The sequence below is a fragment of the Manduca sexta genome, chromosome 23 (assembly GCF_014839805.1).
Source record: "Manduca sexta isolate Smith_Timp_Sample1 chromosome 23, JHU_Msex_v1.0, whole genome shotgun sequence".
Classification (NCBI taxonomy): domain Eukaryota; kingdom Metazoa; phylum Arthropoda; class Insecta; order Lepidoptera; family Sphingidae; genus Manduca; species Manduca sexta.
This window is the reverse complement of record NC_051137.1, coordinates 5,932,506-5,949,159: the sequence shown is the minus strand read 5'-3', so window position 1 is coordinate 5,949,159 and position 16,654 is coordinate 5,932,506. Positions and strand designations below refer to the sequence as shown.

General features: G+C 36.5%; 1 protein-coding gene, 2 long non-coding RNA genes and 1 pseudogene across 5 annotated transcripts in view; 1 reads left to right on the top strand and 3 right to left on the bottom strand.

Annotated features, from left to right (window-relative positions):
• Positions 1–16,654, bottom strand: part of LOC115450721 (annulin) — a 42,669-nt gene that overhangs the window by 10,982 nt on the left and 15,033 nt on the right. The window contains exon 1 of one of the 3 annotated variants that reach the window (XM_037441856.1): positions 6,962–7,311. The exons of the other annotated variants lie outside the window; for them this stretch is intronic. Within the exon in view, the coding sequence (XP_037297753.1) occupies positions 6,962–7,088 (127 nt within the window). The 5' untranslated portion in view covers positions 7,089–7,311. Of the gene's footprint in view, positions 1–6,961; positions 7,312–16,654 lie in introns of those variants that run through there. 3 annotated transcript variants of the gene reach the window in all.
• On the bottom strand, positions 1,241–3,782 carry LOC119190293. The gene is made up of 2 exons (XR_005112838.1): positions 3,626–3,782; positions 1,241–3,542 (listed from the first exon to the last, which is right to left on the bottom strand). It is a non-coding gene; the product is annotated as an uncharacterized LOC119190293 (long non-coding RNA).
• LOC115454382 lies at positions 3,789–4,564 on the top strand. The gene is made up of 2 exons (XR_003939658.2): positions 3,789–4,207; positions 4,285–4,564. It is a non-coding gene; the product is annotated as an uncharacterized LOC115454382 (long non-coding RNA).
• LOC119190292 lies at positions 12,256–16,570 on the bottom strand (annotated as a pseudogene).

Below are 16,654 nucleotides of genomic sequence, written 5' to 3'. Positions count from 1 at the left end.
GAGTTGATAATTGCAATAAGTGTCGTATCAGGCGCTGTGTTAATAAATATTTACCTAATTCCTAACCATGCCCATTACGTCGAATAAATTTAATATTTTTTGCAATATAAAGAAAAAGGATGTTTCTGGATACATTTTTATATGATGATTTCCTTATGTTTACGCGAATGTTAGACATTGAAATTAAACTATGTTTGCGGATTTTGTCACGGTTTTTGGATAATATTTTTCTCCCGAGGTTTCGAAGACTTTCCAGCCTTCGGTTACGAATCTGCAAAATAGTTTCAACATTTTTATATGGAGGAAAAAATATGTAAGATGCCTCTTATGACGGCAATACAGTCTGATTTTAAATAATTTCCGCAAGAACATTTATTTTACTGTGTTAGCGATTCCATAGATTGAATAATTATAGTCATTAAATAATTGAATAGGATCAGGTGCCCTAACTAATAGAAAATATCAATCCTTATAAAGAAGCAAAGGTCGGTAAATAAAGAAATATCAGACAAATCCATAATTCTCTAAACGTCATAATTTTAATTCCTTTCCTTTAACGTATTTCATTAGGCACATATAAAGCGTGGTTACCAGCGTGGGTGCTCTGCTTACCTCTATACTGGGATAGATCATTGCCGATTGGTATATTATGTATTTAGTATATTTTTCCTACGCAGACCCATAAATAGCAACCGCGTAGGTTTCTAGTTCTACAGAAATAAATTAACGGTAGGGATGTCAATTCTTTCTGAACTCGTGTTTTGAATCGATTCAAATTTTACCGAAAAATCCTTGATTAAAGTAAGATTTTTGGAATATTTTCAGTATTCGGGATAAAAGTACCACTATATTTTCCCCAGATAAAAAGTAGCCTATATATTAATTCAGAGTATTAGCTAACTCCATATAATTTTTTATCAAAATTGGTCCAGCCGTTTAAGCTTATTGGAGTAACATACACTCGCAAACTTTCGACTTAACAATATTAGAAGGATTGTGTGACAAAAACTATTTATTAGTATTGTTTTACACTACCGTATTAAGGTATACTGTAATAGTCGATAAAGGAGAAAAATAAATAATATAAAAGAAGCTTGTTCCTAAATCAATCTAGTAGTTAAAATCGATCTTAATAATCTACAAATACTTTTTGATTAACTGATGCGAAAACATGAACAATAACGGCCGTTGAGCCTCTCCAATATATTCGCAAATAATATCAAGTAAATAAAATATCAAGTTGGTTCACAAACAAATAAATCTATTCATCACAGATACCATTAGTACTTAAATCACAGTGATTTATTGCTAAGTACTTCATTTATTGTGCAGTATTCATTATATCATATTGTTTAGGTTTTACTTATATTAATTATTACATGACACATGTGGGTATAGACCATATTTATGCACATTATTGCATGTGTTAGACAAATTATTATCAACTTATAATATGGTAAATTTAAGGATTAGTTAATTTTTATATAAAATATCACTATAAAGCCAATTTCTCGCGCTATAACATTATTTTACAAAATTATATTAATCAAAGATACGCCAATCGCTTTAGATTATAATAGAGTTCCTAATTACAATAAAAGAAACTTGGCAAATTGTTGTCATAAAAACGAGGTAACCTTCGTTAAAGTAATTATTTTCGGTTAAACCCAGATAATTATGTTTGTTAAAAACTTAACAAAATAGGTATTAGATTTATTACATCTAGTTTCAATATACATCTAGGTGGCTAAAGAATTCGACAATAGTAGTAATATAGAATGACACTAGCTATTAACGTTATCGTATGCGTTTATCTGTGGGTTAATGCACTGTTTAGTATATTACCTCAAAGCAACAGTAGACTAGCGATATTTCATTTCGACTTTAAGTCATTTTTTTAAGTAATTACTTAACCACGGTAATAACTATGCTTTATGAGACTTGCCTCCTAATATCTTAAAATGATGATAAAAATAATTTATAATACAAAATTCTTACATAATACAATGTAGGTATACATAATACAATGTATATGGAAACGTGGTCATTCCATAATAAACATTTACTTTTAAGTAAAATCTACTTACATGGTCTCATAAATGATTCAGTTTTTCGTAGGAATCTGCACCGAGACGTTTGAGCATTTTTCTATTTTCCTTCTTGTTTCAGATTATATCATACAAGTAGAGTTAGAATCAGATGTACAGTGATAAATCATGTACTGCGAGTACGTAGTAGTAGTACAGAGGAGTATATATAATTAATAACATGCATGTTTCAAAAGAAATGTGTCATCAAGGCATGTAATACAATAGAATATGTTTCTCGGAAATATCAAAGAATAAATTGCTCATAACCGACATTGTAGAATTTTTATGAAAATTGAATGTCTCTATTTATTGAGTTATTAAAATCGTATATAATAATATTTATTATTTAAAATACTTTTATTCAGTTCTCATTAAATATAAAATAGCTAACTATTTTGCGGTTGTGCCGCTTCTCGCTAAACCAAATTTTGTACTAAAAAAATTACGGTCAAAATAATGCCAGCCGCATTAAGTACCAATTCGTCATAAGAATTAGAGCAAAGATTAGTCTCGTAACAAAATTCAATCACAAATAAGACACGAGATCGGCTAGATTGTTATAAAAATAAACAGAATAGCTACTCAATATTCCTAAAACCATTAACTTTATATTGTTATGCAGCATTCCGTGAATAAACGCCAGCACATCAAAGTAGTCTAATTCCGCCTGTAAAGTGGCGCATGATGAACGTAAATTTTATTTTTACTGCTAACTATGACGGATTATAGCACCCGAAATTCAAATGAATCGGTATATGTGTGTAAATTATTGGCCACTATTAGCAGATTTAGAACTGATTACGGTTATTCATAAACTCAGTTTACGTTACATTGTCACAACATGTCGGCTAATAAACATAATAATATATTCTTATCCTAGACTAGCCATAAGCAAAAACTATCAAAACCATAATAACATTAGTTTTTTTTAAGTAGCATAAATGAAATACAATATGAAATCTACATGATTTCAGCTGCATCGTACATGTCCCCGTGTAACAAAGAGGCACTGATACACAATTTATCAAATCTAGTGAAGTGTGGTATGATTCAATAGAATAAAGTGCATTCTTGTTTAGTGAGAAGACTCTTGCGCAATGTGACCTACTATTGTCAGTTTTTGCTTTAGCCCCTGCGGGAGCCATCTCTATTAGGATTCAGTAATTCCATTATAATTAATAACGGGTCGACCTAGGTGGTGTAATTGTATGATTTAACTGCAGTGTTAAGTTTTTGGGTTCGATTCTCGGTCGGGCAAAGTGATATAGGGTTTCTCTACTCTACGAAATTTGTGCTTGATATGGCGATAGGCTCGCTGCAAATCACATCGCGGGATGGGATACACACGGCGGAAAGTTGGTTCAGTTGCAACTCTGCCTACCCCTTCGAGAATGAAAGGCGAGTGCGTGTTTCTACTAATATGTCAAATATCCTATTGTTATATCCCAAATTCTGTAAGAAACATGATGATGAGAAAATATACTATTAACAGACCCAAAGGAATATGATGATGAGAAAATATACTATTAACAAACCTAAAAATATTCACATTTACAACGGAAATCCTTTAATTTCGTTTTGTCACTCAGTGTCCTCGGATATCAGTTTCAATGATACATGGGTTTTCTTTCACATGACATCATCTCATATGCTGGTCTAGTATTCCAAAAGATTCATTAACGTTTCACAAAAATAACTATTTTAAATATTTGACGTCCGGTTTGACTTAAACACACTCATATCTCAAATGATTTACGTATGCTTGGCGTGTGATGTACAAACCTAAGTATTTAAGTAGTTGAGCTTGCTGTAGATATAGTTGTTTACAGTATGAACGGGCCGCTTTGTCTGATCAGGTACTAGTTAGTTGGTACTAACAAATGGATGTCAACACTATGTCATTGAAGACAGGGTGAAACAAAATGTGTAAGCCGACCAAGTACCAATATCCCACTCTAATCTATGTTTCTAAATAAATCGTATAAAATCAGTACTATCTACATTAACTGTTTATAATAAAATTTATTTGAAACTTGTGAAACAGGCAGTGAATCATGTTTTTATACCCGAAGAAACAATTGTTCCGCAGCTATTTTTGTTTTATACTCCGATAACGGGTAAACCGATTGCCATACGCAAATTTCATGTTTTATATCAATGAATATATAATACTTACAGTTTTTTTCTTTCACAGCTAAGAATGGTATACAAAATCTTACAGACTTTACAGTGACTTTTTCACTAGTTTCAAGTTTTAATTGAGAATTATCATATTACGAAAACTACTGTAAATAGTACCTAATCATGCGCATCATTTGTTACCAGTTTTTACTTCTGTATGTCAATCGGCTAATAGGTTTATGTGACGAACACCATTTACTCAGATGTTGTGAAACGGGACCTAGTGCGCCGTACTTACATCAATAAGACGGTATTAATAAATAAAGATATATAAAATAATATTGGTAAATACAGTTCCAAAATATTTTATGTTTACGCTATGCAATTACTACATAAGGTTTATTTTTTAAATGCTTGGCGCATAGTTGATCATCGCAATGAGACACGGCCGAACCGGTTCACCTTCGGATGACATAACGGATGTAATGCGACTTAGTCAAGAAAACTGGCAGTTTACCCACTGTTGTACACAAAACAACAAACGTTTATGCAACGTTACTGCAGTATATTTCGCGTATATTTATACGTAAACCGATATGACAGTAAATTATAACTTTTCTTAAACATTTACCGTGGCGAACCAAACTGTTGGTTACGAAAATATCATATACAACACGTTATTATTCGCCAGTATAGAAATGCCGAAAACATTAAACAAGAATGTATTTAATTGCATCTTTACAGTATTATAATATCACAGAATATTATCGTATTGTCTAACGCTACATAACTTGTGTGGCAGCACCATTATGTATACAAGCATTATGTCCTTTAGAAAATCTTCAATATATAGATTTTTTTCTCTACCCTACAATCCTTAGCCACGGTCAAGATCAACGGAGTAAAGAGTATGAAGGCCGTAGGGGAGGAGCTGGAAAATCTTCCGGAGCCTCGCACAATGCCTTAGCCGAGAACAATTTTTTACATCGCTACCCTGATAACTAATATAGCATCTAACCTACAAATTTGTTAAAATCGGGATCTTTTTCGTGCTCTCATCTAGAGCATCGCGCTAGCTATTGCTGCCACTGCAGATAAATTCAATATAACTGTTTTTATGACATTAGACTAAGGTCGTAGAGTCACCTGTCTCGCGTCAGGTAGACACATAGCAGGCATCGTTGCATCAGAAAAATAATTTCTTATGACTAGTATTCGTTTACTGACACTAACCTTAAACGAGTCATGAAGGTTAAACAAAATTATTTATAAAAGCTGGTGTATATGTGCAAACACATTTTGTAGTCTTGGACTTTTTTCCACATTTACATCGCAATGTTAAATTGTAGTTGTCGAGTATTTATAAAGGTAAACGTTTTCATTATTTCGTACTGTATGTTAACAGAATAAATAATTGGTGTAATAAATAATGCACCCGGTTGGCGACAGATAAAATTAATACCTAAGCCATTCCAGCATAAAAACTAATGTACTGCCTACATAATTCTCCGATAGGCTTAGCGTCTTTTATGTTCTAAACATTATTATCAGTTATCCTTGTACTCTACAAGAAACTCGTTATCCTAAAACTACGAACTTACGTCTTTATTCTAGTCAAATAAATAAATCTAGTAAATCGTATTGATTTCAAAAGAAAACAATGAAACATATAAAAAAATAAAATCCTACGATTATATCGATTATAATAATTAATGACACCTGGGATTCGGCATCGACAATATTGCCAATAAATAATATTATTATAATCATAAAAAAGGAATAGATCTAAATGATTTTTTAAATTAAATGAAGAAGGTGAATTTATTCGTAGTAATATAATTTTTTGTTTGGATCTTGTCAAATAAATTATAACTTAACAAAAGAAGGGGATATTAAATAACCCATAGGTTAATTAAAATCTCTCATCTGATAATCTTAATTTAGGAAACAGTGAGTGTTACGCTCATTTAGTGGGCACATTTCTAATTTTAGAAATGTTTAAACTTGAACAAGTAAAATCATTAAAATATATATTCGAATAGAATCAATACTTATACACTATTGCCAACAACATTGAGTGACCAGTCTCAAATTAAGAACCAATTCTTAGAATTCAACAAAGTTATAGGGGATAAAACCATCGGAATGCGTTTGATCGCAAATGGCGCCGCAATTAGCTACAACTGCTAATTTCAAGGCAGTTATGTATTTACAGGTGTACTGGTAAGTAAACATTAAGTAATAGCTGTCTACTGTGTAGAATATGAAACGTGTAAACCAGTTTGCAAACAGTGGCGTCTTAAGAAGGCCTCGAGGGTCGATAGCAATACTTTAACTGTTAATGGATAAAGTAAACCAAAGCAAGCTATGAGAAAATTGAGCACATCGATGTACATTTTAATTTTTTTCAAGTCTCCAAAGTCACATACTCAGGTAGGTTGTGTCAGATTATGTTAGAATTATTTGAAAAGTTAAGTTTCTAAGATATTATAAATAAAAATGTACCTCCTTTACCTATATATGAAGATTGTTTCTAGAGTGCCACGATTTTTTTTATTTATTTATTACAATTTTAAATATACTATTCGACTACATACATAAATAATTTATAGGTAAGTACTTATAGTGTTTGCAATAAAGACACCTGCCAAAAGAATACATGACGCTATACGCAAATACATAACGATCACATCATTTATGTTACTAAATTTATCGCATATTCGGCTTATCCTTGTTCAGCCTTGACCTACCATTGGAGTCGACTCGCGGCGGACGCGGCAAATCCTTCGGCAAGTCATAAGAGCCCGCCTTACATCCATTACAGCACACACACTCTGACGGACACCAGCTTGCTAACTTGCTTTTCACTGTACCCATTTCACAGTCATTAATCGCGTTCGACACTAAGTAAAAATCTTATAGATATTCCACTCGCGAGTGCGGACCACTTTCAATATTGTCACGATAAACACTATCGTATGTAAACAAAACAAACAACTGTTAAGCCGATGTGTGTTAATAAATTGATTATGAACGTCGTATTTATTGAAAAACACTTATAGGCGCGTGCGTACCTCAGCGCGAGATCGGTTCATCTGAGTTGAATGGTGTCTGAGTCCACCTTCTTTGCTCGAATACGTGACCTCTTATCAACATATGTCCAACGAGGGGTCGTCCTCTGTTGGCGCAACAGTATGATGAATTTTAATGAATCACTATCTCGTCAAATTAGTCACATTGTGGTGGCGGTGCGGTCCCTTGACGTAATATACGGGGAAAAGTACAGAAGTCAATTATTCTTATAATATCCCAGAATGCATTTTCCGGTCCAAAATTAATCAGACTTTGAGGAATTGTTATGGTCACCAAGGTGGGATTATGTCGTACCTATGTATAATTTGAAGTATATCAAAAACCTTCTTCAATCTTCGTTTATTCTACTCCAATAGGACTAAGGTGTTGTTGAACTAAGTCATTAATCATAATGCATTCTGCGTTTAACTTAGTTTTATTTTTGACTCTTAGGAATCCCAAATCCAGTAACAAGGAAATTGTGTGAAAAACCAAAAATAAAATTTTATTAAACTTGGAACTGAACTGAAACTCAGTATCTCCGACATACAATTTTAACTGAACAAGGTTAAATAATAATAAGGTGAGCCCTGTATTATATACTGTCCTAATGTTGTCACCACCTTCCACATACCTTCGAAATTATTTTAGAAAAGTTCTCAGATATGCAGGTTTCATCTAGATGTTTTCCTTCAGCGTTAAACCAAGCAATAATTCACAAATAACACTCACGTAACTTTAGAAAAGTCAGAGGTGCGTGCCCTTGGGTTTTGAACCTGTGGGGACATTCGTCTCGGCAGTCCGTTCCACTCCCAGCTAGGCTATCGCCGCTTATAAACTTATTTGATCAAACTTTCGTCTAAACCCAATTCTAAATTATTATGCATAAGGTCCTTAGGAAATATTTTTTATATCTTGGTATTATAAATATTAATAATAACTTGTAAAATTTATAAATGTGGATGTATATTGGTTGTGCAGTACGTAAAAATAAAGAATATAATAACTAACAATAAAATTAACAAAAATACTTACATCTATTCAAAACCCCTCGGAATATATTTTTAACACCTTTTATGCAAATGTATGCTAATTTTTATATCAGAGGCATGCCTTACAAACCTTTAGGTTGATAATACAAAAATTTTAGACAATGTAAGCGAAAATAAACTTAGACAACTAAATAAAAAAGTCCATCTTAAAGTCTCATGATATAGAGATATCTTGTATAACATAATTTTTATCAACGGAATCTTGTTTGTTTTCATATTATACTAAACTGTGCGCGCCATAAACTTTAATGTTACGCGCGATTACATTAATTTACTACGTGTGACATCAGCGTGAGTGACTCTAAAGAAGGATTTCTTGTATCTACCCACATATAACCAAGTGTAAGAACTTTGTGTAGGTCAACCTATTGTGTGATCTATTTCTTTGAATTGAATGAGCTTGACCTTATTATTCTTCAATGAATTGAAGCATCACATTTTCTGTGGTTTGGCTAGTCAGTGAAATGATGACGACGTTTCACTTTGACCTAAATATTGAACATATTATTTTCATTGTGCACATTAATTTAACAATTAGCTGCTTACGCATTTTAATAGTCTCTACCACAGGCGTACAGAAGTACCAAATACGAAACAATATTTTGAAACAAGCGAAACCACAGAACGAATGTAAACCCAACACATTCTAAAGTTTAATAACACTCTCTGTTTCTTTACGGACGTCGAGTGTGCCAAAGCACGTTTCAAGGGAATTCTTGAAATATTAGGCGATCTAAAATATTTACAACAGCAATTTTATCGAAGAAATAGGTGAAGGTTCATAACACATAACATAGCATAGGTTCAAACCTATTTTTTGAGCAAGTAATTAATTATTCACTTAAATATTTTCATCTATATTCCACATAAATACGCACATGCGCACTGATTTTAATGGTTCATCGATGGTAAGCCTCGGACGTGTACCCAGGAGCTGGACATCCTGCGGCTGATGATGATGATGAAGCCTCGAGTACGATAAAAAATATTTTTGTTCACAATTTTGGTTTATGTGTGGTTATTGTTTCATTTCATATAATATTCTTTGTTACATCTGAACTTTATCATACATACAGACGTCGATTTCTTCAGGATTCGCGGCATGAAACACAGCTGCTTGCATTTAATCGTTTTTTACCCGACTACGGCAAAGCGAGGATTATACTTAGAATTTAACACCCTACGTATGTATCCAATTGACGTTCCACTCTCGCGTCGCTCCTAGTCGCTCTATCATAGTGGGCCGCTTTTAACAAATGTCCAAGGATATATTTTTATTGTCAGATGTTTATACACTAACCCCCTTATTCATAGACGTTTTTTATCTAAGGACGGAGTAAAGCTGTGATAACAAGTCTGTTTTTGGATAAAAAAAAATATGCCTATGAATGAGGGGGTAAACATTTTTAATTATTTTTGTTATTTTAGTCTTTAAAACTTATTAAAATAAATTGCCTCCTTCATCTACTGGCAGTATCTATTAGATTATAATTATATGCCGCACAGACTTCAATAAAATTTCTAAGTTACATTTTTGTAGATTTTTCTAATTCGATTTGCCAGGAACGTGATTATAAAAACAGCGATAATATCGTCGTGAGGGGAACGGACTCCCAACACGATTGTTCGCAGGTTCAAACCTAAGATACAAACCTCTAACTTTTCAAAAGTAATGTTTCTATTCTATGTAAATTATCGCTTGCTTTAATAATAAAAGAAAATATGCGAGGAAACCTTCATATCTAAGAAGTTCTCTATAAGAATTACAAAGGTGTGTGCACAAACCAACCCGCACTAGGCCAACGTGAACTAAGGCTTAAAACCCTCTAAATAGTAGAAAAAGCCGTACTCAGCAGTGGACAGTATATTATTATACAGGGCTGGTGGTTAACTACCTCTGTGGATGGTGTAGCTGTATTGCGTTTGCAGTACGACACTGCTCTGCAGTCCTGGATTTAAATCTTTGGTCAAGCAAAATCATATTTTTTCTGCTCATTATCAACTCGGAATTTGTAATTTGTGCTCGATATCGATAGGTTCGCCCCCTATCACATCGTGTTGCGGAACACTAAGTTAAAATGGGTGCTCTAGTCGCATCTCTGCATATCCATGCAAAACGATTTAATTTATGCGCGTGGAAATATTAAAAAAATACACTATAACAAAAAGAACTAAGTTCCGCACATATTTAAAAATATCTCGCTTTTTATTTATCTATACTAACCATGAACGCATCAATTATCGTTAATTCATATATATACAAGGTTTAATAGATTCCAAAAAAGAATTAACCGACCTATGGTTCATACGTCACTGGATAAAAATCTTTACCACCGTCTCCTACCTTTAAAGTCTTTACCAGGACTGCCCCGGGCCCATACGGGATCGGTTATCACAATTTAGCATACCATATATATCTCATGTCCGTTAGAATAGTATTTTCCCTACACGATAGGTCGTCCTACGGGTTTGTACTTAATGGTCATAGTTAACAATTTGCGCAATATTTAAAACAAAGGTTTTATCTAATACTTACTCACCGGCTTGTGTCATACGAAGTCGATATTTATTGAATGGCAGAAAGAAAATGTAAGTGCATAAATAGGTATATTGCATTGCGTTTCTTGAATAATACATTTTCCTGGTTTCAAATGTGACTCCTCGGATACTTCTTTGTTAAACATTATACTGATATTTTTATTTTGAAACCTTAATTAGTCATAATAAATGTGTAAATACTAATAGTTTCCCGTCCCGAGATGAACCATATTAGTGAACACGAAGGTTTTTCTCTTTTCGTGGCGTCATTATCAATACAGGAATTTCAGAGTGTGTTACGAAAGAACTTTTCGGAAAATAGTTATTCCAACTTCGTCGATGATTGCCTGCGGTTATTTCGGCCGAGAGTTGGCTACGAAATATTTATACTGTTAATAACAGCCATGTGGCATTGCAGTTTGGGAATAAACTTATTCAGATCCCAAAATGTTCTAATTTTAAGTTTTTGTGTTGTACTTACCACAATAAGTGCCTTGAAAGTTATAATATTAAGACACACACTCACAAATCCCGGAAGGGGGGAATTCAGAGGCGCAACTGTTGCACCCACTTCCCGTCATGTGCCGTAATAAGTAAGTAAGCCACATTACTTAAATTGAAATGATTAAAGAGCTTAGACACAAACACTGGTTTATAATATTACTGTGTAATTCCTTTATTTTGTATTGCTGGGGCTCGGATAAATATTTTCCCGGGAAGTAGCCTTTAGCACTCAGGAGTGATGTAGCTTCCTATTAATGCAAAAAAAATCAAAATCAGTTTAATAGATTCTGAAATTAGCGCGTTCGTAGAAACAAACTCTATATAGAATAGATTCTATATTAAAACTAAACAAGTAGATTTAGTATAACATGTTAAGTTCACATTTATATTATAATATTTAATAATACTATGTGTCCACATAGTTTTATTTATGTATACGAGATAAAAATATGTATGCGGAAGTACCTAGTAATTGGAAAATGCTCTATATATACTACGTAAATATACTACGAAGGTATAATTATATAAATTATGTTATAAGTTGAACTTGTTTAATTCTTATCTAGATATTATATGTTTGAGCTTTTATGATTTTATTGTAAGTAATGTTTGTATGTTTAATGTAAATGTATTGTTCATAAATCAATGATGAATGATGAATGATATTTATGACATGCTCGTGTATGTGTTGAGCTGTCCATTCAAAACAACAAATATTTTTAAAACCGGATGAAGGATTGTAAATTCAAAGATATTTTGCAATGAATGCTTTTTATTTTTGAGATCCCAAAAACACACAAACAGTGCAAAAAACATATTATAGTGGTTACAATATAAATAAAGATCAATCATAGGTGTATAAAGTAATAAAAATAATATTAGACAATAAGCAGTATTTGTATGTAAAATATGATTATCCTAGATAATATAAAGTTCTTAACACTAAGCTCTTTGGGCAAGAGACATCATTATTCAAAACATAATGGCACACGAAGCATAGGTCATTTCCTTACATAGTACACTTAAGTATATGAGTCATAATTAAATCACACTGTGCAAAATGTGTATGAATATAAAATTATTTTTGTATTTTTATTGATTTGAAATGTGCTTGTGAAAAACATTATGTTATAACGAGTATATTATGATCCTTAGACATGCCACGTTATCGTTGTTCGTTCGTATAAAGTTTAAAAAGTTCGTTTGTAACATTTGTACTGTCCTACAGTTTAAGCGAAGTCGCCACTGGTTTTGTATCCAACACACCAAATTAAAAACATATCGCAGACATCACTTATACTGCGCGATCAGGTCGCGCTCACGGGTTGGACTTGACAATCACGACTTCCTCCTCCTGGACGTACAAATGTTGTTCCGGCGCTACGTAGGAGACGTAGGAACGGTCCATCTGCAGCGCTGGCGGTGACGACGGCCCCGGCGAGGTGCGCGGCGAAGGCGCTCGGGGCCCGGGGGCTAGCTAGCCGCGCACATTCACTGTGGTGCAGCCGAAGATCTCGTCCATCTGGCGCGACGAGAACGTCACCACGATGCGTCGCTCGCCGTGTCTGCGCGGGATGAACTTGTCCTGGTAGTTCACGAACTCACCGGGCTTCACGTCACGGAATCTTATCTGCAAGTAAATATCATATTGTATTTTCCATCCTTTCAGACAGCTTCAGGTGTTTAATGTTGCGACACTACAAACCTGTCGCGGCCTCTGGACTCCGGGTCCTTCGAAGGTGAAGTAGCAGTCGGTCAAATGCACATTCAACGGATTCTGGAAGCTGAATGTAATCGAGCATTCTTGTCCCACACAAGGCTGGCTCCTCACCTGCACATATGCACATCAATGTGTAATAACATTGTTCACGATAAATTGAGTTGTAATGTAGAGATAATTCATTGTTTGTTACCTGCACTTGCATTCTTGGCTTGTGTAGAGGGAAGTCATCTTCATCAGACCAGGCCTGACGGGTTTGCTTCACGTAGGCCATGGCGTGCACCTTCACCATTGAGTGGTCGACAAGCTTGTCCATGTATTCTTGCGGTGTGACGTGAAGCTTCAGAACCTCACGTTGGCCAGCGCGTACGATGAACTCGCCTTGAGCCCGTCGGAGACGCGAGGCAATAGCGCCGGTGTAGTAGCATGATGAAGCCGTCAGTACGCACCAGATGGTACGATCTTCGTGCGACTTGTTCTGTAGCATACATTATTATATTACATCGTTGTTCCCTACTATTAAATAGTCAATGTTTGTTGGCTACCTAATCCTACCTGAATATTCATGGTGCAGTCGAAAGGTTGGCCGTAGGGCACAATATCAATGTCCATAAGATCGAAGTACACATCTTCGAAATTGCGGTCAGGATATTCATAATACTGCTGCAGGCGCTGGTAGCCGCGGCATGAAGCAATAATGGCTAGGCGTTCGGGTGAAGAACTGTCCACAGTCTTGTATTCGTGAGTGATCTCGAGCATGTCACTCTCCCCTTCGTCGTCATCGCGGTTTGGATTCTTGGTGAGGATCTTGCGGCCCACTCTGCAATGTGATGACAATTTATAGTGTTGTTCACGATTTAATTATTAATTTCTCATACAATACATACTGGTATTGGTTAGAAGCCATCCGAATGAAGCCCCATTCGGAATTTTCTTCTTCCTGGAAGTGGCATAGCTCGGCATTGAGCTGGCAATACATGAAGGGTGTGTCATATTGGAATCCGACTTCGCCACGGCGAACTGCTTCTACGCTGGCCGGGCCGCAATGGTAGACCGATTCAGCTTCTTCCTGGGGCGTAGAGTCAATAATCTGCCAGCCGCTGTATCCTATTCCAGGAAATTTGAGTTAATAATTGTTAATTAAGTAGCTAAAATTATAATGATTCACATGAAATATAAATGTCGTCAAAACCTTGAGGCAGGTCAGGGCGTTGCATCCATACGTCATTCCAAACGTGAAAGTTCCAGCATGAGTCATAGCAGTCCTCATCGGGTCCGTTGGGCACTTCGTTGCCATCACGGTCGAAATATTTGTCTACAGTAAAGGTGCGGTTGGTATCATGGGCGGAAACGTAGTTGGTGACGGATCGGCAAGGAATACCTGCAATTCATTATTGTGCTGTTCAGTTTGATATTTCTAAATAAATAATAATTTAAATATATATTTTTAATCATTTAATTTACCAAGAGCTCTGCAAATAGTCACAACCAAGCCAGAATATACCCAGCATTGGCCGTATTCTACAGGTCGGCCACCATCAGTAAGGTAGCGTTCCAGAATAGCCACAGAGCCCGTCCAAGCATGAGGAGCTACTCCGTCTTTGTATTCGCCGTCGTAGCGTCCAACCATTAGACCATCGTCATCGTGGTTGGCGTTGATCTGTAACACAAAGTTATCAATGAACCATTTTTGAACTATTTTTTATTGTAAGGAATTAGAAAACTTATTAATCTTATTAGTATGCTTACCATCGATGAAATAGCTCTGCAGACGCGGATAGGATTGCCACGTTCGGAATGTTCCAGGCCACTGCGTTCCAGCAAATACATGCAAGCAGGCAATGTAACATCGTCGAACTGTCCGTAAATCCATTTGCGACCTTTGGGTTGGCGCCAGGTGCCGCACCAAATTTTACCCTGTTCATTGAGGACGTATTCCTTTCTGGACGATTCATTATCCATGTAGACGGGATCCTCGCGGCACCAGGGGTTGAAGAGGATGTAAATATCTTCGTCGCATTTGTAGTCGTGGCGGTTGTCGCGCTGGCCGAAGCGGTTAGTCTGAACCCAACAGTTCCAAACACCGACTGGAGCAGTGGCAGGTACGTGTACTTGGAATGTGATGGTGTTTCCATCCTGGCGTTGGATACTAATATCCCATCTGTCCATGTCGTGAGCGAGCGATGCCAGGTTTTGCATAGAGCCGTGACGAGATCCGTGGCGTGAGCCATAACCGCGACCGAAAGAAGAGTGCTGAGTAGTTCCTCCATAGCGATCGATCATTGGGCGATCCATGGGTCCGTGTGGGCTGAGGGGGCTGTGCTGTAGGGGCAGTGGCTCATTGCTGAACGAACTGCGGCGGACGCCGTATGTGGTAGTTTCCTCATACCACTCATGGGACCCATAGAGCTCATCGTGCTCAAAGTTCCCATGGTTCCCATCGTAGCCATCGCAGTTCCGGTATCCTGCATTCTAGACATTCCCATTCCCATGCCCATTCCCATCATGTCACGAGAATGTTGGAATACTCCCTGCCGTGTGTTCCAGTTCACGGGGAGAACTACACGAGTTCCCTTTGTAATACTTGGCTTGGGTCCTACAAAGAAATAGATTTGAATGTTTTAGATCGTATAATAGAGTGGAATTGAAAATATAACAATGATCGAAAACAATCCATTATTTAAAAAAATTGCCAATTGTAGATGTTGGAATATCTAAACTAAGAAACGTTACTTACCGAAGCAGAACACGATACGAATCATATCCTGCTGCTTATCGTAAGTCCTGTCGAAGCGCACGGCGAAGAAGAAGTTCTGTCCTCTTCTCAGCACAGGGTTAGGGAGGATGTTGTCATTTACCAGATCGTATTGCTCGGTGTGATGATCCTGGAGTTGTCCCTGAGTAGAATTCAGTAAGTTCTACCTTCAGCGGTTGCTGCGAGTAGTAACTCTGAGGAATCATTTCCAGGGTATCCTGGCGGCGGCNTTCATTTTGATCGGCGAGTTTGCAGATAAGGTTGTGAGTGTACTGAGTGTTGGGGCTGTTCCTCATGGAATGCTTCATGCGGTGTAGAGCGCCGGTGCTGTGCGAGCGCCCTGGGCGATGCTGCGCAGTAGGTCCAGCTCTTTGCATAGGCCAACGACGTGTTTGGCCAGGCGCTGGCAGAAGCTCGAGATGTTGTAATAAGCCGACAATCCGGGGACGTAGTTCGAAGGCATTCCCCCGATGGTCATCTGCTGTTCTCTCATGCAGCTGAGAGTGCTCATTCCTGAAGTGAGTCCGGTAATTCCACCCAGACCCATTCCAGTCATGCTGGACGTCATGCTGGATGACATCCTGTCCATACTGGATCTTCTGACCATGGACATCTTGGCGTAGACGCTGTACGTGTAGAAAAGTAAACTTAGTCCCTGTAGAGGACCTCACTGTGCTCCGGGATGCAACCCGAGCGAATGATGCCATCTGCTTGCTGCGCGCCCTTTTATACTAAAAGATGTAGTACGAGATCATTTACCGCTGGGGTATCAGTTGTCATAGCGGGCGCTATAGCCACCGGG